Genomic DNA, 27,353 nt, shown 5'->3' on the forward strand with positions numbered 1-27,353 from the left:
AGGCTGGTGAGTTTTCGAACAGGTGTGTTGAGAATTGAATGAAGCATCAACAGGCAAAAACTTAAGAAATTGTTTTTGTTCTCACCTTAAAAGCCCAGAATCATAGGTGTTTGTTTGCAGGTTTTACAATTTAAAACACACAAGCCAAATTGGTGTTTTCTTTTTTCCAGCTGTTATTAATGTAACATTTTTCTAAATTCGTGTTTTTCCTGTACTTCAATTGTGCTTTCCATCATCCCCTGCTCCCCCTACCCATCCACTTCAATATAAAGACACTGACATCTGTAGGGAGAAGCACCTTATTCAAGGCCATAGAGCAGCTATGTGCACAGCCAGAATGACAGCCACATTTCCTTGCTTCTGGGAAAATTTACCCCTCTATACCATGATACCTTGCTCCTTTACTTAGTAATAGCTAAGTTTGGGGAAAATGTTAAGGTCCATTTTTTAATGAGTGAACACTCTGCCTTTATATATTTGCTATTCACAGCCTTAAACTTCAGTGATGTCTTTAAAGATCTTAAACCATTTTTTGAAGGTTTGCCTTCATTGGTTCTAATCCCATACTCTTGTGATAGTCATGGCTATGACAATTTGGTGCCAATGTGGGATGGGGTTGCCTCTGAAGACACTCCAGAGTGCTAGGGCAGCACCCATCACAGCTGGTGTTGGGTTCAACTACACAAACTCCCACGACATGGAAAGGCCTCCTCTTACCAGTTTGCTCTGAAGGACATTGGACAGGCAAGACAGCATGCCAGAGGGTGGCTTTAGGCAGAGTTCTATGGGAATTATCTTGGCAGTCCCCACAGACTGCACAAAAGGACATAGGAGTCACCTTGGCTTTAGAAGCCATAAGGGACCACCCTCTTTTTAACAGTTGCCTGTGCATGTAGCATCCTTGGGTTCCGGCTAGGGACAAAGCCCAGGAACAAGTTGTACACTGCGCTCTTGGAGCCCAAGCTGTGCTCTTAGCAGGTGTTTACATTCATTTGCAGCTCTCCTAGCTTGGACATAGGATACTTCGCTGAGCGTTTTACCAGAAGCAGTCTCTCGTCACACAGCTGGTGGTCTCCCTTCATCAGGTTTCCAGGGGAACCAAGCTAGAAAGCTATCCAACGTCAGTGCCAAATCTTAAAAGAGAAAGGGATTTGAAACACCTCACTCATAACCTGTTGAATCTTGCATAATCATGGCCCAGTTTTTGTCATTGGCCTGCTTCCCTTTTCAGTTCCTTTTGTAAGGCCTCTTAGCTAATAACTGCAGAAAATGTAGTAATATTGTCTTCAGTAAATTTTAAGGGTCAGATGGAAACATTTCTGTCTGGGTTAGGTGAAAGACAATCAGCCAGGAGGTCCAAGTAGTTAATCTCCAAAGTTCCTTAATAAATGGATCTGAAAACGTTTTTCTCAACTCAAAACCAAGTGATGTTATAAATTTAGTGAACCTATGAAGTCATTGCAGAGTGCAAGCTTTTAAGGCTTGTAGCCCAAACTAGGCAATAACTAAAAGTTTCATTTTCACACTTTTTATTTTGAAATTTTGTAACTATGACCAGTGTCATCGTTAGGCCTGCTAATTAACCATATTTCCTATATATTCATACTCTTTTCTGTACTCAGGGAGAACTGCTTGTATGACCAGTTGTGAGAAGGTACCAGTTTGAGATTGGAAGTGTCCAAGGCTGGAGAAATTGATTCACGTATTATGTGCACAGAGTTGCTTTTCTTGTTTGGTTAGGAGAAGATGGCCCAGGATCTCATCTGCACTTGAAAATTCATATGGATTATGCCCTAAAGTTTAACTAGAGAATATACTTGTGTTTGTGTTCTCTCTTGTCTGATGTCAGATTTAGCTGTAGTCACGTCAAAAAGGATAGACCTGGTGTGCACGGTATTTTTGAGCAGTTTATAAAGGATCATGCCTCTTGATTATGGTTTTCAAATAATTTTATGTGTTAGTTGATTGTGTGACAACTCTATTTGCCTTCTGTGGATATTTGATATACAGGTAGGCAATGACCAAATAGGATTTTTTTTCCAGATTTTCCAAGTACACCCATCTTAGACTGAATCAGTTTATTTTCCCTAGATCAAAGCTGTGGATTCTAGAGTAAAAGTAAAAAATTTAAAGGTAAAAGGTCAGTGGATAACAATCTCTTGCATTTGTCTATTTTTGCTTGTATTACCTGTGCTTTTAGAGTCATATCCCAAAAAATCATTGCCCAGATGAATGTTATCAAGCTTTTTCCCTATGTTTTCTTCCAGTAGTTTTTACAGGTTCAGGCCCTATGATTAAGTCTAATCCATTTTGAGTTGATTATCATATATGGAATGAGATAGGGGTCCAATATCATTCTTCTGTATGTGAATATCCAGTTCCCCAAGCATCATTAATTGAAGAGCGTTTCCTTTCCCCATTTTGTGTTCTTGGCATCTTTATTGAAAATGAGTTAGCTGTAATGTGTAGATTTACTTCTGGGCTCTATTCTGTTCTATTGGTCTATGTGTCTGTTTTACACCAGTACCATGATGTTTTGATTACTGTAGCTTTGTAGTTGATTTTGAAATCAGAGAGTGTGATTTTATGAATTTTAGGATTGTTTTCTATTTCTGTGCAAAATGTCATTGGAATTTTGATAGGGATTGTATTGATTCTGTGGGTTGCTTTGGGAAGTATGAACAGTTTGACAGTTTTAATTATTCAATCTATGCCCATGCCGTATCTATTCATTTATTTGTGTCTTCTTCATTTCTTTCATTGGTATTTTACAGTTTTCAGTGTATAGACTTTTACTTTCTTGGTTCAGTTTATTTCCAAGTACTTTTTGGCTATTGTAAATGTGATTGTTTTCTTGATATCTTTTTCAGATAGTTCATTGTTAGCATATAGAAATAGTACTGATTTTTGTATGTTGACTTTGTATCCTGCAACTTTCCTGAACTTATTTATTAGTTCTAACAGTTTTTGGTGGGATCTTTACAGTTTCAATATGTAAGATCATGTCATCTGTAAACAGAGACAGTTTAACTTCTTCCTTTCTGATTTGGATGCCTTTTATTTCTTTTACTTTACTAATTGCTTTATCTAGCATGTCTGCCACATTGTTTGTGTCTTCTCTGATTTCTTTCATCAGTGTTTTGTAGTTCTCCCTGTAGAGATCTTTCACTGCCTTGGTTAAATGCATTCCTAGGTATTTAAATTCTAATTTCATAAAAAATTAGATTTTTAACTAATTTTCAACTTTACTATAGCAACTGGTTGCAATACCAGAGTAAAATGGCAATGCTGGCTTTGTGTGTGTGTGTGTGTGTGTGTGTGTGTGTGTGTGTCACACTGAGACACTGATACCAGTGATGCATTAAAAAGTGTGGTGCACAGACGTCACCACTATGCAATATATTTATGTAACAAACCTGCACATGTACCCTCTAAACCTTTAAAAAGAGAAAGAAAAAGTGGACTGTAGTTGCCTTTTTCTTCTCCACTTGGTCCTCAGCCACCAGATCCCAAAGTGATTCTGGGAGAAATCCAGGTAATTAGCAACTATAGGGAAATCTGATTACTCATACTAATGACCAAGGAAAGGGTCATTACCCTGGTTATCTGAGAGATGACCATGGTCTAGGACTTTCTCTTTTAACTTTTCTGGCTAGAGTTTGTGCAGGTCAGATGATAGGGGAAGAAGGTCCAGAGAAAATAAATTTTATCCTAGGGAAGGAGTGGACAAGTCCCAAAACAAAGATGACTCTGGAAGACAAAAGGCAAGCAGAGATGGGAATCTGGCCCTGAAAATAGAGGCAGGAAAGCTGGAAACTAAGGACTGATCCCCTTCCCTTCTTCTCTGGTCCCTACCACACCCTCCTCCTTATGTATCCAATGGCCCATCTCTCTACGCCAGCCCCTAACCTCCACCTGTCCCATTTCTCCTTGGTGAAAAGTTAGTTACATCAGGAACTTTTGAAAGTAGATGGGGCCCAAATTGGTTCTGGGAGAAATCTAGTAACTGTAGGGAAAACGGATTACTGATACTAATGACCAAGGAAAGGATCATTTAAAAAGCTGATAATAAGAATACACCTTCAAAGAGTTTTTTTTTAAAGGGGGAGGAATATGATCAGAGTACTGGGCAGCTCAAACTTTTCATGCATGACTACATATGTGATGAGACAAAATTATTTAGATTATTACTGAATAATGGCAAATAGATATCAGTATTTTAGTACTTAAAAGCGGCAGGATATACTGAAATACTGAACACTGCTTATGGCAATTATCAACCATATTAAATATTATAAACATGATTTAATATGACTTTTATTAACCTGCCCCCTTCAGGGAAGTCTCCTTCCAACCCCAGAAAATATTTCTACAGAATTATAATTAGTATATGTAAAGTATTTCAGAGCAACATACATGTTAGGAAATGTTTTCAAAACTTCAAATGAGATGGCAATTGGATATTTTGGAAAATCAAGCAATCTTTGGGTCTTCTATTAAAGTGTAAATATCTGTTGCGAGCTTTCATTCTGTTGTGGGTTCCAAAGTGCCAGGTCACCTGAGAATTTGTGGTAGAAGTTCAAGTTGCTGTTTTCTTAAGGTAATTTTTCTTTTTCTTTTCATATATGTATTTGCATTGGTAAAGACTATCATTTATGACAAAGATGAAACCTTCGTGAACATGTTACATGAAAATGTATAAAGTGTTAGAAATGCAAGGAAAATGGACAGAAACATTAATAGGAGTCCTAATATATTAATTGCAGTCATTTACAGGTTAATTAGGCAAGACTGCTAGTAATGCTAATTTAATAAATGTTAGCACCTACAAACCCAATTCTCAAAAATCATTTACAAAAAGTGAGCACATATTAAGCTAATGAAGAAAATGTCAAATTTCCAAAAGTGCAAATAGTCTGGGCCACATTTTCTGACCATAATGCAGGTAAAATCGGAATGAATAATGGTTTAAATGAGAAAAATATTTAACATTTCAAAATTAAGCACTATGTTAAAGAACTTTCAGGTCAAAATTATAATTACAAAATTATTTAGAATTTGATGCAATGAGAACACTAATAAGCTTAAGAACAGGGGATTCAGATTAAAATATAAGCCTCTGTTGCTAAACTCAAAAGAATAAAAAACAAATCAAGTGACCAACAGTAACTTTTGCTTCCTTCATCATTAAAAGTAAGGATAATCAGTCTCTTAGGATAATACTATGTGTCTTCTGTCTTAACTCTGTCAGTATTTATGTGACTCCTTCTAATAGCTTGGCATTCTTTCCTTTGGTGATCTTGTCTCCCCACTCCTTAGTCACTTATTCCCATGGTCACACCTGAGACCTTGTCATTACCAACCACTGCCGCTCCTTCCTAATTTCAGCCTCAAGCCATTCTGCTCCCTGACCACCACCTCCTACCTTTTCAGGTTTTCACTGCCCTGCACATCCTTACTTCTCTTCTTTTGTGTTTCATTCTTTGTACATGTTGTCAATGTTCTTGTCATCCAGCTTTGCTATACTGACTTAGCTGAGTCACTGTCTTGGTTCAGACCAACTCTGTCAATTCCCAGGCAGGTTAATGTAACCAAAAAAAGGTCACCACTGCAAGTCTCAAGAGGGCAGTGATGCTGTGCAGTGATCCATTCATTCCCCTTGCAAGACAGTGTCATACCCTCTCTCCTGGTCTCAAACCCTGGCACTCCCTCTCTGGTTGTTGCTCACAGCTGATGTTCCTGCTTTCTAGTTGGCCAAGAAGACTGAAGTAACGATAGGACTCTCCATGCACTCCACCCCACATCTACCCACCATCTGCCCATATTCATAAGCCTTTGCTTCATCCTCCTCATCTTGGCCCCCAGTCTTGCCCTAACCAAAGCACTGTAAACATTTCCAGGGCAATGTATGGTATATTTGTAACATTGCCTGGCTCAGCCTCCAGTTAGAGGAGTTCTGGCCTAGGCAGTGCACATGTTATTTCCTAAGTACCAATGACCTTTTCTGTTGAGTGCTCTGGCCACAAAATTGTATTGATTTTAAGTGATACACCCCAAACCTATTTTTCCCTTAGGCCTTGTTACTGTTAGTATATTAATTTGCTAGAGCTGCTGTTACAAAGTATGATAAACAATAAACAGAAATATATCATCTCATATTTCTGGAGAATTGAAGTCCAAGGTCAAGTTTTGGCAGAGCCATGCTCCCTCTGAAGGCTGTATGGAAAGATTTGTTCCAAGCCTCTCTCCTAGCTTCTAGTAGTTCTTGGCTTGTGGTAGCAGAACTCCAATTTTCACCTGGTGTTTTTCCTGTGCGCACATTTCCCCTTTTTATAAAGACACCAGTCATTGGATTGGGGCCCACCTTACTCCAGTATGACCTCATCTTAACTAATTACATCTACAATTTGACCGCCACCCTCCCCCCCACAATAGAATCACATTTACAGGTACTGAGGGCAAGGACTTTGACATCTTTGGAGGACACAATTCAACTTACAACAGCTGCTGTGCAATTTTGCAGAATTTTAAAGTTTTAGGAGCGCATGCATTGCATTATAGTACACAGCAGAACACTCTGTACTTTACTTCTCGTTTCCATTGATAAAGTGTCCCTGCAATCTTAAAGAGAAGAAAGGTTCTCCCCTGCAACTTGTCTCTCTCCTGAATCCTCAATCTTTCTCCACTGAATCTTTCTTATCTTAAAAAACAAAAACAAAAACAAAAACAAAACAAAACAAAAAAACTCTTGGCCTGACATCCCCTCAAGCTGTCATCCTTACTTGTCTTCACAGAAAATTGCTTGGAAGTATTCTGTACTCACTTTTCTTTTTTTCCCTCCTGTTCTCTTCTAACCAGGTTTTTCTATGCTATACTCCACAGAAACTGCTCTTGTCAGGGTCTCCAGACATGCACATTGCGAGATCCAATGGCCAGTCTTCATCTTCATCTTATTAGATCTATCAGCAGCATTTGACACCGTTGATTGCTCTCTCCTTTTAACTCTGCCTCCTTGGTTTCTAGTATATTTGCCTGGTTTTCCTCCCACCTCCCTGCCTGCTCCTTCTCAGTTTCATGTAGGAGTTCTATCTTCTATGACCTCTAAATTCTAGTGTTCCCTGAGGCTTACTCCTCAGACCTCTTTTCTGTGTATTTGAGGAACTCATCCAATCTCATGTCAGTGATTGTCCTCCCTGCACTGATAATGCCCAGATTTTTATCTCCAGCTTGGACCTCTAAACCTCAGAATTTTAGACTCTCATATCCTACTGCCTACTTGACATCTCCATATGTGAAACTTAATAGGCATCTCAAACTGAATGTGTTGAAAACTAAACTGATTCTTCCTCCTTCCTCTCCTCACCTCAAATCCCACCCATGCTCTTATACGTCATATTCAGTTCATCAGCAATTCCTGACTAAATTCATGGTTTATCCAAAATTTGACCTCTCATCACCTCTTCAGCTACCATCTTGGTCCAAGTCACCAACATCTCTCATGTGGGTCACTGCAACAGCCTCCTGATTTGGCTCCCTGGTTCCACAGTCGCTCTCCTTCAGACCATTCTCTACAAGAAGCCAGAGGAATTCTGGTACAATGTAAGTCAGATCAAGTGTCTCTTGTGCTTAAAACTTTTCAGTGACTTCTATCTGATTCAGAGCAAAGCCAGAGTCCTTACAGTGATGTACAAGCCCTACCTGATCTGGGTCCCACACCCCCTCTCTAAATTAATCTATGTGAGTCAGCCCCTGCCCCCCACCCCCACCCCGCTCTCTCTCTCTCTTTCTCTCTCTTTCTTCATTTACCCCCCTTTCATTCTTCCCTGGCTCATTCTGCTCTAGCACACCAGTTCCTTTGCTGTTCTCGAAACATACTCGTTTTGCTCCTGCCACAGGACTTTTCTACTTGTTACTCTCTTTTCCTGGAATGTATAGATATCTACATGGTTTACTCCTTAACACTTTCAGATCTTCACTCAAATATAACTTCAAATATAAGCTTCATTACTACCCCCCTCCCTCACACAAATGCATATCATTATCCTTCTTCCTTGCTTTGTTTTCCCTTTAGTGCTTAACTCTAGGGTAATTTTATGCCATGGTTTGCCAGGGACAGTCTGTTTTTTTTTCTGTTGCTCACAACTATTAATTATTTTTAGCTCCTCTTTCTACTTTCAGTAGAAGCCCAGCTTGGATGATAAACTATGTGGTTAGTCTCCTCATCACTATTTTACATGCTATATATTTATATTACTCGTTGTCTGTGTCCCTACTCTAGAACTTAAGTTGTATAAGGGCAAAAATTTTTGTTCTAATCTTCACCTATCCCTAGTACCTACAACAGTGCTTTGCATACAGTGAGGATTCATATATTGCATGCATGAACGAAACATTGTTTAAAAATCTGTTCTTTTGCCAGGCGTGGTGGCTCATGCCTGTAATCCCAGCACTTTGGGAGGCTGAGGCGGGCGGATCACGAGGTCAGAAGTTCGAGACCAGCCCGGCCAACATGGTGAAACTCTGTCTCTACTAAAAATACAAAATTAGCTGGGCGTGGTGGTGCGTGCCTGTAATCCCAGCTACTCAGGAGGCTGAGGCAGGAGAACTGCTTGAACTGGGACCTGGGAGGCAGAGGTTGCAGTGAGCCGAGATCACACCATTGCACTCCAGCCTGGGCAACAAGAGTGAAACTCTGTCTCAAAAAAAAAAAAAAAAAAAAAAAAAAAAAAAAAAAAATCTGTTCTTTTTTTTTTTTCTTTGGAGACAGAGTCTTCCTCTGTCACCTAGGCTGGAGTGCAGTGGTGCAGTTTTGGCTCACTGCAACCTCCATCTCCCGGTCTTAAGTGATCCTCCTGCCTCAGCCTCCCAAGTAGCTGGGACCATAGGCAAGTGCCACCACGCCCAGGTAATTTTTGTATATTTTGTAGAGATAGGGGTTTCATCATGTTGCTCAGGCTGGTCTTGAACTCCTGAGCTCAGGCAATCTGTCCACCTCAGCCTCGTAAAGTGCTAGGATTATAGGTGTGAACCACCACGCCTGGCAAAATCTGTTCTTTTATGATAAAATATGCTCAAATGTTTAAAAATAAGTCTGGCCCCTTTAAGAAGAGTTTATGAGGACAGATGTCTTCAAAATTGCTATTGGTGTAAAAAAAACATATTTGTGAAATTGCTGTTGGAAACTAGTGGAGATTTAAAGTGCAGAAGTTCCAAGGAAAAGGTGAGACTTCTTAAAAATCAAAATTAATTATTTCCATTGTGGTTTGTCAGTGCCTCTTTGAAATCAGATTTATTTTCAGGTTTCAGCTCTATTACCTCCCTAATTAAGAATAAGATTCTACCTTCAAGAAACTTGTGTTTTTATAAGAAAATCAAATGTATAGTAGATGCGATTATAAAAAAATGTGATATCTGCTTTAACAGAGAAATATGTATTTGTATTCCATATACAATCTCCACGAAGCAGAGACCTTTTGATATTACTTAAATCAGGTGGATAAATTTTCTAAGAAGGTGATGCTTGAATTGAATATTATGGTTTGAATAGCAATTTGCTTAAAAGGTTAGAAAGGGAAAAGCATTTGATGGCATAGGGAGTGCTATATATATATAAATATAGCTGTGAAAGAAAATTGCATTTTTAGTGAATAGCAAGAAGTATACCTGTCTCTTCTGTGGCCTGTGTACTGTGATTGGGTTGTTTATCTTTGTATTATTGAGTTTTGAGAGTTCTTCAGATAATCTAGACATATAAATCTTTTATCAGATATTGCGGATTCTTTCTCCAGGTCAGTGGCCTGACTTTTCATTTTCTTAACTGTCATTTGAAAAGCAAAAAGTTTCCAATTTTGATGAAATCATATTATCAGTTTTAAAACCTGTTTTTAAGTTTTCATCCTATCTAAATTTGTAGAAGTTTAGTTTTAGCACTGCATGTTCTCACTCATAAGTAGGAGTTGAACAATGAGAACACATGGATACAGGGAGGGGAACAACACACACCAGGGCCTGTGGGGTGGGGGCAGGGGAGGGAGAGCATCAGGGCAAATAGCTAATGCATGCAGGGCTTAAAACCTAGGTGATAGGTGCAGCAAACTACCATGGCACAAGTATACCTGTGTAACAAACCTGCACATTCTGCACATATATTTTGGAACTTAAAGTAAAATAAAAATAAAAAAAAGTTTTAGCCCTCATATTTAGGTGTGTGATCTACTTTTAGTTTATTTTTGTGTATGGTGTGAAGTAAGGGTTCAGGTTCATTTATTTGCATATGTATGTCCAATTCTTTCAACACTATTTGTTAAAAATATTATCCTTTTGCCATTAAATTATTAAATCCTTGGCACGTTTGTAAAAATACATTGAGTAAAATTTGATTTGTGGATAGGATGGAGGAAGCACACTTCCTCTGTCTCCCCTGCTGAGTACAGCTATAAAACCTAGGCAGAATGCATGGAACAGCTATTTAAAGACAGAAAATAAAATACCAGTAGGCTATCAGGAAAGAACAACTGAATTCGGAGTACCGATGAACCCACAGTGAATTTACCATTTTTTCCTCTAGTTTTCCTGCCGCATGGCCCCTGACACTGCACAGCAGAGCAGGATAGCTAAAGCGCAAGATTTCTGCCTAGAGCACCCAAAAGGGAATTTCCAGGGAAGTGGAAAGTGCTGGAGATGGAGGACAAGGAGAGGGAGGAGCTCTGAAAAGCAACCACATAGCTGCACGAGCTTGGATGTGTTCCTAATTAGTATATCAAAGACTAAGAAGTGAACAAAAGGATAGACCACTGCAGGTTGGAACGTGTGACTTGAATTTACTCAGGTTGATTGCCTGCTAAAGCAAAAAATCAAAATCCTCCATAGGATTTAAACAAGACCCAGAATCTCATAATATTCAAAATGTTCAGAGTACAATAAAAAATTAGTTGGCATATGAAGAACCAGGAAAATATTCATTCACACAAAAAAGGACAAAGTATGACTTTATGTAGATAACATTAAAAATCAATAAATTAGAATGCAGAGGAAGTAAAATTGATAAAACCAAGTGCTGGTTATTTGAAAATACCAATAAAAATAAGTAATAAGAAGAGAAAACACACAAGACTACAAATGAGAGAGAGGTTTCTATCCACCATTACAGAAATTTTTAAATGATGCTAAGTACAACTGTACACCAATGCATTTGGAAATCTACCTGAAATAGATAATTTTCAGGGAAAACACAAATTACCAAAATTTACTCATGAGGATGTATGCAGTGTTTTTGTTTTTGTTTTTGTTTTTGTTTTTGTTTGTAGAGACAGGGTCTCACTATGTTGCCCAGGCTGGTCTCGAACTCCCAGCCTCAAGCCATCCTCCTGCCTTGGCCTCCCAAAGTGCTGAGATTACAGGTTTGAGCCACCATGCCCAGCAAGATGTACGTGTTAATCTAGATTGGCTATGACATGCTGTGGTAGTCATTCCCAGTCCTGGGGGCTACATGTCCATTATAGGTCAAGGATTGCTCTGCTCCATGTTTACTTTACTCCTGAATCCAAGCTAATAGAAAAGCCCCTAGCTGGGACATTGCCAGTCACATGGCCAAACCTACATCATGAGAGGGAAATATAATCCTGTTTCAGGGAAGGGCAATGAACATATATGAAAACGGTCAATATTATGAAAACGGTCAATATTATGGTTGAAAACTGAATCTAACCATAACCATGAAATAAATGGAAAGATTGTCAAAGATCTATACCCCTTTCCACGCACACAAAAAAAGGAATGCTGGGCCAAAAAGCTCTTATGAGTGAATTCTATCAAACCTTCAATAAACAGACCACCCCACGTTATTTAAAATATTCTAGTGTATAGAAGAAGACAGATTTCTAATAATTTCATCATTCCTGAGGCCAGCATAACCATGATATCAAAACCTGACAGAAAGCACAAAAGATCACCATTTTCCAATGTGTTATTCACTGAAATGTCTGTTAAGATGCTTCAGAAAGTGAGTTATTTTGTCATATAAGTTGAGGAGATGCTGTATAAAATTACCTCCCAATGGAGAGTCCCAATATACCATAGTATTCAGTAGTCCTACAGAATACTATTTTGCTTTATTTAATCCACAATTTTCTGAATTTGTTTGTAGGTGCCCCCCAACACACACCTAGATTCTTTGTAATCCCCATGGAATACGTTTCTGGAAATGATATTATGAACCAATCTGAAACATGAATTTAAATGCAAAGATCCTAAATAAAATGTTAGTAAATTAAATTAAGCAGTATTTAAAAAATACACTATGAACAAGTAGAGTTTATTCCAAGAATGTAAGTAAATATGGTTTAACATAAACAGATTTACTAATATAATTAATTACATTCACAGGTTAAGGGAAGAAAACCATTTGATTTCCTCAACGGGTACCAGAAAGACATTTGAAAAAGTCAATATGCATTCTTTCTAAAAGCACTTAGTAAAATAATAATGCAGTGAAAAGTTCCATAGCCTATTAAAGATAATTTAAGGTCAAAATGCTGGAAGCACATAACAGCAGGAAAAAGACAAAGGTGCCCACCACCACTGCAGTTATTTACCATTTTACTCTAAGATCTAGCCAGTGTAAAAAGACAATAAAAAGAAATGAAGTATAAATATTAAAAGGAAGAGAGAACATTATCATTACTTGTAGATTATAATGTCTGCCTGGAAAGCAGAAGAGATCAACTGAAAAACTATTTGAGGTAATAAGAGAGTTTAGTAAGGTGTCTGGCTACAAGATATAAACCAATCCACAGATTTCCTACATGCTAGCAACGATCAATTAGAACATATAATGAGAAAACGAGTCATTCCAATGATAGCAGAAGTTACAAATTAGGAATAAACAGAAAATGGCTAAACTTATAAGAGAAGTGTAAGAAGTTACTGATGGACATAAACTTAAGGATTAAAATAATTGAATGACATATTCTTGGGCAAATATTGTAAAGATACTTGTTCCTGCCATATATCAGTGTCAGTAAATTAATGCAACTTCAATCAAAATCCCAATATTACCTTAGGGGAAACTTGACACATCTTCAGGTTCTAATATACTGCATGAGAATAACAAAGACAATTTTGAAGTGACAAAAGATAATAAAAACATATTACAGAGTTACTGTAACTAAAACAATGTAGGCAAGGATAGAAAACTAGATTAATGAACTAAAAAAGCTAAGTCCAAAACCAGACCCATGTATATATGACAATTTAATATTTGAAAAGGGTAGAATTTCCAATTATTAAAGGAACAATGGAATATTCTCCAGATGGTGGAGGGACAAATAGCTAGTCATTTGGGAAAAATAGTTCTTATCCCTATCTCCACTTCCTATACCTAAGTCAATTCCTAAGGGAATCCCAAATCCATTATAAGAAATCATAGGAAAACCATTTTCTAGTTTTTGAGTGGGGAAGTCCTATCTCAACCTAACATCATTGCCAAAAAACATTAAGACAACATACTGTACAAGAAAGATAACATAAGTTACATGGCACAAAAATCAAAAGATACAAAATGTTATCAATGGAAATTAAGTCTTCCTCACAGCTTGTCTTCCAGGCATCAGTTCCCCAATTCTGAGACAAAGACTGTTTCCAGTGTATTGTAGACAACAGATTTAATCACCTATATATGAGAGACTTCTGTATTAACCACCAGAAAGCTTAAGAAATCAGAAAAACTTAAAAAAATTGCAACATTTGTGATGAATAAAAAACTAATTTACATATATAAAGAGATCATACTAATAAATAGGACTGCTTCAGCTGCAAGCCACAGAAAACCAGTAACCAAGATATGCACATTAAAAAATATTGATCTAATCAATTATATCAAAATTTTAAATGTATATTTTCTTTGATTCATAAATTCTATTTCTAGGATTTTGACTTGAGGACATAATTAGTCAAATATACAAAGATATATATGCATCATAGAATTGCTTTATAACAGCAAAATTTGCACATAACCTGAGGATTGATTGAATAACTTGTATATCCATACAGTGGAATACTATTGTATCAAGAGACTTTCAGCTATAGGTGGAAAAAAACTGCACAAACTAAAATGGGATTTATTACTCCTGTAACAAGGAATCTTAATATAGGGTGACTCCAGGGTAATTAAATCTGTAGTTCAATGACATTATTAAGGACCCAGTTTTCTTCTATCTTTGCTCTGTCATCTTTAGTATGTCAACTAACTCTTGATCACATTTAGCAAATATGTACAGGTACTGATAAACTGTAAAGATATAATGATTAGCAAAAACAGACATAGTTTCTGTCCTTGTGTATTTACAGGGAATATACAACATGTGAAAAAGGTAATGGCATAGTATGTGTTACATGATACCCTTTATGAAAAAGATTCATTTCGGGGCAAACATATTATAGTACGTAACCTTTTCTGAGTAAGATTGTTATGTGATGTTCACCAAATGCCAGAGCCTGTGCTAAGTACTTTATATGGATTATCTCATTTTATCCTCACAACTCTATGAATTAATACTATTATTATCCAATTTTATATATGTGTAAACTGGGACTCAGAGAGATTGAATCACACATAACCGGTAGTCAGAATTTGAACTCATGTCTGTTTTATTCCAAAATCCGTACTCTTAACCACTATGTTAAACAACCTTTTGAAAATGGAAATAAAAATATATAGAAAGAAATAGACCAAGCTTTTAACAGTCATTTTCTTCAGGAACTTATGGTTGAATGCTATTGACTACAAGAGCCAGGAAAAACGGGGAGGAAAACAAAATCCAGGGGTACATTGATAGACTGGCAGTGGGGACTGGTTGATTGCCTAAAACGTCCTGAAGACATTTAAAAGCAGGTCTCATAGGAGAGAGTGAGCAACCAGAACTTATAATCAGAACTCTGGAGGCTATATAAAATTTGGTAATGCTTCAAGATAGGGACATGTGTGTATTTTACTGATGTGAAGTAAGAATCAAGGTCATTGGATTAAAGTAGAGCAAGAAAACAATCACTCATTCAAGTATGTATAGATTATTCAAGCACCTAACTTGCTATAAGTTAGAGAAATACTGGTGAACAAGATGAGTAAGATTCCTGCTTTTGTAGACCTCACAGTTTTGTAGACCCAGGCCAGATCATGCAGGGCCTTGTAGCCATGTTAAGAAATGTAGGGTTTATTTGGATTTTGTTCTAAATGTGACAATAAACCATCAGTGGGTTTTAAGCAGAGGAATTACTTGATCTGACTTACGTTGTAAAAAGATCACTCTGGCTGTTAGGTTGAGAATGTATCATGGGAGTGGGAACAAGGACTAGGGAGGCTAGTTAGGAAGATAATGAAGTAGTTCAGGTAAGAGTTGATAGTGGCCTGGACAAACGTGATATCAATGGAGATGGAGAAAAATGGCAGACACACACACACACACATACACACACACACACACACACGTATATATATTTATTTATATATTTGTTTATTTATTTGAGACAGGGTCTTGCTCTGTCACCCAGGCTGGAGTGCAGCGGTGTGATTACAGCTCACTGAAGTGATCCTCCCACCTCACCCTCCCTTGTAGCTGGGACTACAGGCATGTGCTACCATGCTGGGCTATGTTTTTTTAGTAGAGATGGGGTCTCATTGTGTTGCCCAGGGTCAGACACATATTTTGAAGTTAGACTTGACAGTGCTAGATGATGGATTTGATATGAGAAATGAGGGGGAGTGAGGAATTAAGAATAACTCCCAATTTCTGTGAATGGTGGTGTCATTTATAGAGCTGAGGAAGACCGGGGTTGTTGGAGCACATTTTGATAGATGTTGAAGACATTGATTTTAGTATTGGATATGTTGAGTCTGAGAAATTTGTGGCTTTGTTTAGTAAGCAACGTTCAGAAAAGTGAGCTAGAGTTACTGATTTTGGAATCAGCAATGGAAAGATGGTAACTGAAGTCACGAGAGTAGGTAAGATTGTCTAGGGAGAGGAGAGGATAGAGAGAAGAAAGAGAGAAGAGAATTGGTCCTCTGACAGAACTGAGAACACCAAGTTCCTGAGAGGCTTAATATAGGCAGCAATCATTCCACCAACACTATGCCGGCAAAGGCCACTCATGACTTCCTGTTCTCTCAAATCCTGCGGATTCATTTTAGTTTTTATCTTTGTGAATCGACTGCTGCATTTTGATACTACTGTTCACGCCATCCTATAAAACTGTACTCTCCAGGATTTCATTGTCTCCTTGTAAGTTTCCTTTCCCTTTTCTGTGTGCCCTACACTTTATTGTTACCCAGGGAAGACTAAAGAGTAAGACTCTAGGTTGAGCTGTCAGCAATGACTTTTGGAGCCACGTCTTCCCTAGGATGAGGAAACTGCTTCCAACTCTTGGAAGGTGCTGGCTCCAGAACTTGATGAAGGTGAGCGAGCAATCCATGCAGATATCTCAGGAAAAAGAATTCCAGACAGAGGGAAAAGCAAATACAAAGTCCCTGAGGTGGGAATGTGCTTAGTGTGTTTGAAGAACAGGAAAGGAACCCATGTAACTGGAGTAAAATAAAGAGGGTTAGCAGTAGGAAATGAGGTTACAGAGGTGATGAGATGGAGATGGAATTTATTTCCAAGGGTTCTTCTGCAGGCCATTGGAAGGACTTTGGGTTTTAAGTTGAGTAAAATGTATAACCACTGGAAAATCATGAGTAGATGATTGCTTATAACTAATGTTTTATCAGGCTCCTTCTGGCTGCCCTGTGGAGAATAAACTGCAGGCATGGCAGGGGTGGGGAAGGGGAGACGACAAGAGTGGCAGCAGGGAGACCAGCTGTCACAATAACTCAGAAAAATGATAGTGGACAGCACCAGTGTGTTAGCATTGAGAATGGTGAAAAGCTGTCATATTCTGGTTATACTTTTAAGGTAGAGCCAGCATAATTTCCTGATAGATCAGATGTGGACTATGAAAGAAAGGAGTCAAGGATGATACCAACATTTTTGGCAAAGGTAGATGAAAGGACAAAGTTGCCATTTACTGAGGAGGGGAAGACTATGAGAGGGACATATTTGGGGAGGAAGATTAGGAGCCTGATTTGGGACATGTTAAATTTGTGATGCCTGATAGACATTCAAGTGGGGATGTCAGGTAAACAGTTGGTTATAAAGGTCTGGAGTCCATGGGAAATAGACAAGTTGAAGATAAAAATTCAGGACTCATTGACTTATAGATTTAATTTATAGCCATGGGACTGAATGAAGCCACCAAGAGAATTAATATAAATGAAGAAAAAATGATCAAGCCCTGGGGAGCATTTTAAGGAGAAGGAGATGTTACATTGCTGTTATTTTCCTTTCTTCTTTCCTTCTTCTCCCCTTCCCTCCCTTCCATTCCCTCTTAACTATAAAAGTGATAAAGCTGTACAGAACTTAGGCTACCTATCTACTTATGCCCAGACTCAGAATCCATTATCTTTCCTTTTTTTTTTAACCCTCCCCCGACCCTCATGTGTACTATCAATCCTGGGAAATGTGCTGAACTATTGTGTTCTTATGTTGGTGCCACACTGTAAGTGATCCTGGCATAAAAAGCATGCCATAGTAGGATTTGAAAAAGCTGAGGCAACTTAGCCTGGAAAAAAGAAGACTTTCCAGGGAACATAATAGTTGTAATCAACTACTTGGCAACAGAATTAAGACTCTTGATTAAAAATCATCATGATGAAGATTTAGGCTTGACAGAACCAACTTTTCTCAAAGTGGCATATGCTCACCAGGAAGTATTGAGGTCCCAGTGACTTTTGATATGATGGTCAGATAACTTTCAAAAATTATATTCTCTTTCTGGCTTTAAGGTAATGGTGAATACGATTGTGTATGGCATATGTCACATCTTATTGATATCCTTGGTAGTAGTTGCTACGCTGTAGTAACAGACTCTGGAAATAGCTATAACACACACTTGGAATCTCACAGTCACATAATCAATCATTTTACTAAATACAAGCATATTTTCATTCACATACAGCTAAATAAAGCATTTTTCACATTTCATTACAGTGCACAACAAAGTGAGGAAAAGTATACGGTACATTTTATTCTGAAATATGAGACAATCTAATCCAACATGCAGTTGTGGTCTTTGTTACAAGTTAGTTTATCTTTTCTTTACCTATGTAGTAAAATAGCTTCTAAAGCTTTATCCTTAGTATTATATTAACACCTGATTCTTTTCACACTTATTTTCTAAAACCCACTTATTGCAGTGACAACGGTACTGAATTCTACTAAAATGATTTTTAAATTTTCTAGAACTTATTTAAGCAATTAAGCTCAGCCACCTCTGCTGGATTTATGCTGAATATTTTAAAACCTGCCAGAAAATGCCAGGAGTGGGAATAGTGTACATATAATAAATTTTAGTGAAGAAAATTGTAGGGAAGTTTTGTTTCTTTCCTTTTTTGAACTGACAGAATCCACTCGACTCTCATTTACTCACTGGATAATCTTGCTTTCAGAATCTTCTAAACATAATTCAGTATAGCAGTTGATGAAATTTTGTGTTAATGAAATTTGCCATGTTTTATTTGTCTTTTACAACCACGAAGGTGGCAATTTAATTACCCCACCTAAGCCAGCTCTTGTGAAATGCATATAGAGAAGATGATCAGTTCACTTGTAGTTAATGCTGTGAACTGATCCAAAGTGGTTTGCTCATCCAACTTGGGGCACAGGTGGCAGAATAGGCTTCCATAATTTTCATGATTTGGCTTCTTTATTCTGGCTGAAGCAAATTCCCAAAGTTTCAGATTCGGTCACATTCATACTGAAGTTCAATATTATATCTCAAAGCGATTTGCCATTCTTAGGCCTTCCTATCACAATGGATATGAGAAACCTGACTCTAGTCAGAATAGTTTTTTTTTTTAATTGTGAAAAGTATGGCTTTTGCCTAGCTGAACTGGCTACAATCCAAAAAGTAATTTAAAGCATCACCTCTCTTCAAGAAAATAATGGAAACTTCAAGCCAGCCATTCCAATTTGCTGATGCAGTTAGCTGTTTGTTCACCTGAGAATTAAGGGCTGACTCTCTTGGGTAGACAGGAACTCAGTGTACGTATATGGCAGACAGGTGGCCAAGGTCATTTTGGGGTGGGTATTTTATCTCTATCCCACTCCGCATTGCTGTACGTGTTTCCTTTCAATAAAAATCCACTGTGTCTCAGTGATAAGAACACTTATAGCCCACACAGTTCTAATGTCTTTTTAGTTGTGCAATTATTCACTTGTTTAAAGCCCTCTTGTCAATAATGCCTGAATGGGCTTTACCTTTGATTCCTTCCCATGTTCCCTCAGGATTATAGCTGAGTTGTAATCAATAAGGAAAACATATCCTAACATGTAGAGAACATTTATTTATAGTCATATCTCTTCCCAAGTAAACAAATTCATAATCATTTATTCATCTGACAGCAGTATGATGCAGTGAAAAGAGCGAGGAGTCACGAGTCCTTGACCTTGGCCAAGTGATTCTCATGGCTCTTAGTTTACTATTCTGTAAAATGGGGCAAAAACCTCGTAGGCCTGTTATGATGATCAAATAAGTAGCCCAAGTAACTGTAAGCTGTTTGTAAGGGTTACAGTGCCTCCTGTTCAGCAGGAGAGAGTGTTTGCCTCAGGGCTCTTTTCAGAGGCAGTCACTGTGTTGTCACTGTCACGTGCCTGAAGAAGCAAGCAGACTGTTTACTTCCAGATTGCAGGTGCCAAGGCATTGAAACCCCAGGCATGGTCAAAGGAAAAAGGGGGTATGGCATTTGGGTTATAGTGTCTCTTTCCTAGTTATAGGGTAATTTGCATGGGACAATTTGTTTCATACAGCTGGTAATTCTATCACAAGGGTGTTCATTTTCTGAAATGTGCTAATAACTGTGTAGATTGCCTTCCTTTCCATATTCACATCATTTTTACTTGAACACCAGACCTTTTGGTCTGTGTTCCTCATTTTACAGAAAGCTGTTAAAAGCTAATTGGTACCTTTTAACCAAACCCAGCAAACACCTTTGGTGCAGGGTATTCTCACGGAATAAGTAGAGCTCATAATCTTTGTTTAGTTATGCTAATTGTCCCCAGTGTGATACTTTTTTCCCCTTTATGTATTTCTTTATGTTCATGGCCTATAAGTGAGCTCAAATACCAAGGAATAGTTGTCCTGTCTGTAGGTATGTTTTCCTGGGACTTAGCTTCCTAAACCCCAGGCCTTTAACATGTGGTCCACAAAGGGCTCATGGAGCAGCCACTGCCTAGCATGGGCCACAAAACAGTGCCTGGCCTGGCCCATGTCAGCAATTCAGTCCCTTGGTCACAGCACTCAGGCACCCCCATCCACCCGCACACGAGTCTGTCAGAGTCCCCCTGAGAGGGAGGCTCACTTGGTATCCAAATGGAGGTTGAGTTCTCATCAGTTACACAAAGATTCTATTTATTTCTCTTACTTTTCAGTTCAAGTAGGAGAGCATGTTTTGGAAATAAAAGAACTGACTAGCACAAACATCTCCTCTCTGATTTGACAACCTCTTCTGAAGAGTGAACCACATTTGGTACAAATCCACTCTTCACCCCTTCCCAGCCCTCCTGGATTGTAATCTCCCCCCTTTTAACCAGCTCATATATGTCTCTTGTCAGGTCTGTGAAGGCTTTCTCCACATTAATGGCATCTCGGGCTGACGTTTCAATGTACTTCATGCCGTATGCAGCAGCCAGTTTCTCGGCCTCGTGGCGAGTCACTTGCCTCTGTGTATCCAGGTCACACTTGTGACCCACCAGAACAAATACAATTTGGTAGGGCTGAACGTGTACTTTGGTCTCTTCTAACCACTCATGGACATTCTGGAAGGACCTGCGGTTGGTAATGTCAAATAAGAGAAGACCACCTACTGAGTTCCTGTAGTAGGCGCGAGTGATGGATCTAAAACACAAGAAAGAAGTAAAGAGTAAAGGCCGTGCCCAAACTTCTGCATGTCAATGAACTCAGTATATTCAAGTGTTCCTGGTTAGTGACACAGTCCTTTAATAAAAATGATTTTCTTTTTTTTTAAAAAAACAAAGGAATACAAATGGCATTCCATACTACTACTAATATGTGAGTTTCCAATTGGGCCAAACTTGGAGATGGGCATCTTCTAGAAACGAATGTTCATGAACTTTTAGGCATTTTCCATGGATTCAGCACTGGAGAGTGACCCTGGGACATAACTGAGTTCTATTTCTTGCCTTCAGGTAAAACTACAACTAACTCTCCCACCCCCCAAATCTGAATAACTGACAGAGACTTCCTTTTCTGCAAAATAGGATACCCAAGTCACAGTGTTACCATGAGGCAAAATGAAACAATGGATATTAAAGTGTTCTGTGACGTGGAGAATTCATTACAAATGCTAGCAGTTGAAACAGGATTTTTAAAACATAGAAATGAATTTATGATAGTTAAGAAAATGTTTAAAGTAGGTATCTTGCTACTACTCCATTTTTTCCATTTATCATTACCATGTTTTTCTCTTTCCATTATTATTATTATTGTTTATTATTATTATTATTATTATTAGCTAACAGGGATCCTCAATCTCTTCTGTGAGGAGAAACACAATTTTATTTTCTATTTTCAAGGCCTGTGGGAATGGGAAAAAGAGAGATGGCGAAGGGTTCAGGCAAAGTGCCTCTCAGCCCTGTTTCCTGACACATTTCAGAGAGGCCAACTCAACTCAGGAGCCATCAGAAGAAACTTCACATGTTTTAACTTCTTGACTTGAGGAGCCTCATTATAAATATACGTTATGGCACTTTGCTTACAGTGTATTAAAGCTTATTACAGGGTATGGACCTATTTGTCTCTGCAGTCACTTGCTTTAGACTACTGTGATTTTTTTTACCTATGTCTATTTTTAGGTTTTCTGTCTCCTCAGATAAAGAAGATAGACAATGAAGGACTCAATAGCTTAGAGACAATGGCTCAATGTTAGCGGAACAAGCATTGTCCAGGGACCTACAGTCCAAGCTAGATGATGGTAAAAGTAAAACTTACAAACGACTTTAAGTCTCCAAAATCAGGAAAATCAGCCCTGGGGACTGAAAGCATTTCTCGTCTCTTAGGTTTGAAGATTCATGGAGAATGGTAGATTTACCAGAAAATGTAGACATGAACAAACAAAGGTTTTGATTTGTGAGAAGCTTGATTCAAGAAATCAACAAGCAAGCTGTAGATCACTGTCAAAACTCTGGAATATATTATTACATTAATTGTTTGTGAGTACTTAGCAAAGAAAGTGACAAAGGCCTTCTAAGCATGGACATAAGGCTACATAAACCTTAAATTCTTCCCTACATTAAAAAATCTTAAATAATGTGAAAAGACAAATGATAAACTAGGAATATATCTTACAACATACATGACAGGAAAGGGTTAATATTCTTAATCTATAAAGTACTCTTACAAGTCCATATTGCCCAATAAATAATAAGCAGTGGATATGAACAGGCTGTTCATATAGAAAGAAATTCCAACAAACACATAAAAGATACCTTTCTTTGCTTAGGAGAAATGCAATCGCAAGTTCAAAGTGAACCTGTACAAGGATATTTTCCACAGTGGTGTTTGTGGAAGTGGGGAGCTGGAGGTAACTTAAGTTTGTAATTATTTCTTCTCCTTACCCCTCTTCAATTACCCAACCAGTATCTTCTATGCTTAGTTAGTTTTCAATAGATAAATGAGTAAATGATCATAAACTTGGGCTATTGAGTTTTCTTGATCTGGTTCCTGCTGCTCTACTTTAGTTCAAATTGTTCTCTGCAAAGTTTTCTGTGTACACTCTGCTCCCTCTCACTTCTGTCTTTATTCATGCTGTTTCCTATCCCTGGGCGTTTCCTGTCTTTGCTTGGGCAGTCATACTCATCCGGTCTCATCTTCTCCAGTTAACCTTTCCTCCTCTGTGTTCATACATATAATTACAAATAATACATGCTACAATAGAAAAGCAAAGGGTTCTGAGTGAAAGTAAACATATTCATTGATTATTCAATGAATTCATTGATTGAAATTAAGCATGTTCATTTTGTGCCAAGTGTTACAGTAGGGAGTGGGCATACAAATATGAGCAAGACACACTTTTGTAATTGCTGATTATCTATTTCCCTCAACTATGTTAGCACAGAAGTTCCAAGAATGAAGGGGCTTTGTCTGTTTAGATTACATGGCATCCCCTTGTGTGAGTTTCCTCACACTGTTTTCCCAGAAACAAGCCCAGAGTCTGGCACATAGTAGATGATCACTGAATGTGTGCTGGTTGCAAGAAGGAATCAATCGTATCTATTTCCTTTATGTTAGAACATATGTTAGCATATATATGTGCACACACACAGATGTGGAAATAAAACATAATACACATGTATTTATGTATTTAAATCTCTGTCAGTTATGTTAGGATGACTTGGGAACGTTTTTGAAAGTATGTAACATAGGGACTGAGATTGATGAATTACAGATACAGAGATCAATTCCAGCTAGTTTATTAGCCACCAAAGGGCAGGTTGGTGGAGTTGTGGTGCAAGCAATACGTGTTATTGACCGGCCTTCCCTGCCAGGGCGCTTCTTTCCTTGCACTAAACTCCGGGTTAGCCGAAGGTGGGCTTCGGCAGAATCCCCAAGACCCTTGGTGTTGCCCTCCTGGACCGCACCTAGGACCAGGAAGTCCTCTCTCCCCAGAGGCGGTGCAAACCCCGAAGACCCTCCCACTGCTTGCGGGCCCGGACTGCGCTCCCACCTGAACCTCTCTTGACCCGCGGTATCCCAGATCTGGAGCTTGATGCGTTTTCCTGGCTCGATCTCCACCAAGCGGGAGAAAAAATCCACCCCCACGGTGGGGTCAGAAACCTGGGCAAAGCGACCCTCGGTGAAGCGGCGGATCAGGCAGGACTTGCCCACTGTGGAATCCCCGATGACAATGAGCCGGAACTGGTACAGCCAGATGGCCTCCATGGCCGCGGCTCTGCAGGTCTCCTTGGCCCGGACCGGGGACGGCGGGAGGGGGCGCCCCGCCGACGCCTCAGAGAGCGCGGCTCGGCAGGATCTAGCTCAGCCGCGAGCGCATCGCTGGCCTGGGAGCCCGAAGCTGGGTAGGCCCAGGCGCCGGGAGAGCGGAGGGATGGATGCTGCGCTCGCAAAGGTGATGAAATGGCAGCAGCATCAGCACCACGCACTCTGACTCATCACTGACAACCGGGTTACTGTAATCCCCCGCGTAGACGCGACGCCTGGGCCGCCGCACTATCTGTAAGAGGAGCGCACACAAAATGGCTGCAACATTAGCGCGATCCCTCCCTTTCTAACTACCCCACCCACCCTCTGTTCATTAAAACTGTTCTCTGTCGTTCAAACTGCCAATGTCATACCTTTTCATTGAAACTAGCAAAGCAATACAAAACTGCACAAAAAAGGGAAGGCACATAATTATATATTAGTCTACAAGTGTTTCCATGCTCACATAAACACACAAATATTATATGTGTTTGTATTCCTATATGCATTTATTGCTGTTTGTTTTTACAAAAATTAAACTGGGGCCTTACTTTCAATTAATAATTGCTTTTTGCAATTAATAAAGCATCATAAATATCTTTCCATTTCCACCTAATTTCCCTTTTGTCATAACTTATTTTAAAGTGTAGCCACACGTATTTTATTTCTGTGAGCTACAGTCTTAAAAAAGGGGCCATGAATTCAAAGAGTATAAGTATTTTAAATTTAACGGACATGGGCATTCTACTTTCCAAAACTATTTAACAGTTTAAATTCTACCCAGCAATGTGTGAAAAGACCATCGCTCTGCATTATTTCAAGCATCATATGTATGTTTTATTCTTTCTTAATTCTTCTTAATAGAATTTAGTTAAATAAAAATATGTCTCATTGCTTTATTTTTACATTTCTCTGACTACTGATGAGGTCAATACCAAGTCTTGTGTATTGACCATTTCATTTCCTCTTCTGGGAATTGTCTCTTCATATCCTTTGTATTTTTTATGTGTAATTTTATTTTATTTTTTTTTGAGACAGAGTCTCTCTCTGTCGCCCAGGCTGGAGTGCAGTGGCGCGATCTCGGCTCACTGCAACCTCTACCTCCCGGGTTCATGCCATTCTCCTGCCTCAGCCTCCCGAGTAGGTGGGACTACAGGTGCCCGCCACCACGCCCGGCTAATTTTTTGTATTTTTAGTAGAGATAGGGTTACACTGTATTAGCCAGGATGGTCTCGATCTCCTGACCTTGTGATCTGCCCGCCTCGCCTCCCAAAGTGCTGGGATTACAGGCGTGAGCCACCGCGCCCGGCCTTCTATGTGTAATCTTTTATCGTTGCCTTACTCTTTAAAAAAAATCAGCTTTATTAACATGAAAATTCACATACTGTACAATTCACCCATTTAAAGTGAACAATTCTTAGCATAGGTTTTTAATATACTCACAGATATATACAACTATCACCACAGTTAATTTTATAACATTTTTATCACTTCAAAAAGTAACCCAGAGGGGTGGGGGGAGGGGGGAGGGATAGCATTAGGAGGGATTACATTTACCTAATGTAAATGTAAATGACGAGTTAATGGGTGCAGCACACCAACATGACACATGTATACATATGTAACAAACCTGCACATTCTGCACAGGTACCCTAGAACTAAAAGTATAATAAAAATATATATATATTTTTTAAAAAAAGGAACCCAGAACCTTTTAGCTATCATCTCTCTATCCCATGTTCCTCCAGCCTTTGGCAACCATTAATGTACTTTCTGTCTCTATAAATTTCCCTATTCTGAACATTTCATATACATGAAATCATACAATATGTGCATTTTTGTGACTGGCTGCTTTCACTTAGCATAATGTTTTCAAGGTTCCTTCACACTGTAGCAAGTATCAGTACTTCATTCCTTTTTGTGGCTGAATGCTATTCCATTGTATGGATAGACCATATCTTGTTTATCCATTCATTCATTGAGGGACATTTGGGTTGTTCCCACCTTTTGGCTATTCTAAATAATCCTACCATCGAATATTCATGTACAAGGTATTTTTTTTAATATCTGTTTTCAGTTTTTTGGGATTTATACCTAAGAATGGAATTCTTCAGTCCTGTGGCAACTCTATGTTTAACCCTTTGATGAAATGCCTGACTTTTTCACGGTGGCTGTACCATATTACATCCCACTGGCAGCGTATGGGGTTCCAATTTCTCCACATTCTCTCTAACACGGATGTGAAGTGGTACTTTATTCTAGTTTGATTTGCATTTCCCTAATGACTGATGACTTCAAGCATATTTTTACGTTCTTATTGGCCATTTGTGTATCTCCCTTGGAAAAATATTGACTTAGATCTTTTGCCCATTTTTAAACTGGATTACTAGTCTTTGTATTATTGAGTTATAAGAGTTCTTTATATATGCTAGACACAAGTCCTTTATCACATATATGATTTGCAAATATTTTCTCCAATTCAGTGTGTTCTTTTTTTTCACTTTCTTGAGGGTGTCCTTTGAAAAACAAAGTTAGATTTTTAAGAAGTACAATTTATCGAGTTTCTATTTTGTTGCTCATGCTTCTGGCGTCATGTCTAAGAATACTTTGCCCAATCCAAGGTCATGAAGGTTTACTCATTCTTTCTTCTAAGAGTTTTATAGTTGTAGTTCATTCATTTAGGTCTATGATCCATTTTGTGTTCGTTTTTATGCATGGTGTGAGGAAGGGGTTCAAATTCATTCCTTTGCATGTGGATATCCAGCTATCCCAGCACTCTATTGAGGATACTATTCTTTCTCTATGGAATGATTTTGACACTCTGGAAAATCAATTGACCATGGATGTATGGATGTATTTTTGGACTTTCTATTTCTATGTTAATAAAGCTGATTTTTTTTAAAACAGTAAGGCAATGATAAAAGATTACACATAAAAAATACAAAGTATATAAAGAGACAATTCCCAGAAGAGGAAATGAAATGGTCAATACACACTGGTCTATATGTCTGCCCTTATGCTGGTATGACACTCTCTTGACTGTTGTAGCTTTGTAGAAAGTTCTGAAATCAGAAAGTGTGAGTCCTCCTACTGTGGAGGATCCAATCTTTTCAAAGATTGTTTTGGTTATTTGGAGCCCTTTGCAATTTCATATGAATTTTAAGAACAGCTTATCAGTTTCTGCAAATAAGGCAGTTGGAATGCTAATAGGTATTGATTTGACTCTGTAGATCAATTTGGAGAGTGTTGCTGTCTTAATAAAATTAAGT

At 38.5% G+C, this 27,353-nt stretch overlaps 1 protein-coding gene across 1 annotated transcript; it reads right to left on the bottom strand.

Moving 5' to 3' along the window:
* Nucleotides 1-17,993: 17,993 nt before the first annotated feature.
* Nucleotides 17,994-24,308, bottom strand: RAB39B (RAB39B, member RAS oncogene family). Its single transcript, XM_004065169.4, has 2 exons — nt 23,831-24,308; nt 17,994-20,982 (listed from the first exon to the last, which is right to left on the bottom strand). Exons 1-2 carry the CDS (start codon nt 24,043-24,045, stop codon nt 20,556-20,558), a joined length of 642 nt encoding a protein of 213 aa, XP_004065217.1. The 5' UTR covers nt 24,046-24,308; the 3' UTR covers nt 17,994-20,555.
* Nucleotides 24,309-27,353: the final 3,045 nt, after the last annotated feature.

The sequence above is a fragment of the Gorilla gorilla genome, chromosome X, assembly GCF_029281585.2.
Source record: "Gorilla gorilla gorilla isolate KB3781 chromosome X, NHGRI_mGorGor1-v2.1_pri, whole genome shotgun sequence".
In the NCBI taxonomy this organism is placed as follows: Eukaryota; Metazoa; Chordata; class Mammalia; order Primates; family Hominidae; genus Gorilla; species Gorilla gorilla.

Bases quoted from the DNA above. Each gene is read 5' to 3' on its own strand.
- RAB39B (XM_004065169.4), bottom strand. From the start codon at position 24,045: ATGGAGGCCATCTGGCTGTACCAGTTCCGGCTCATTGTCATCGGGGAT. The intron at 20,983-23,830 runs GTGGGAGCGCAG...CTTGTGTTTTAG, and splicing joins GCGGGTCAAGAGAGGTTCAG to ATCCATCACTCGCGCCTACT.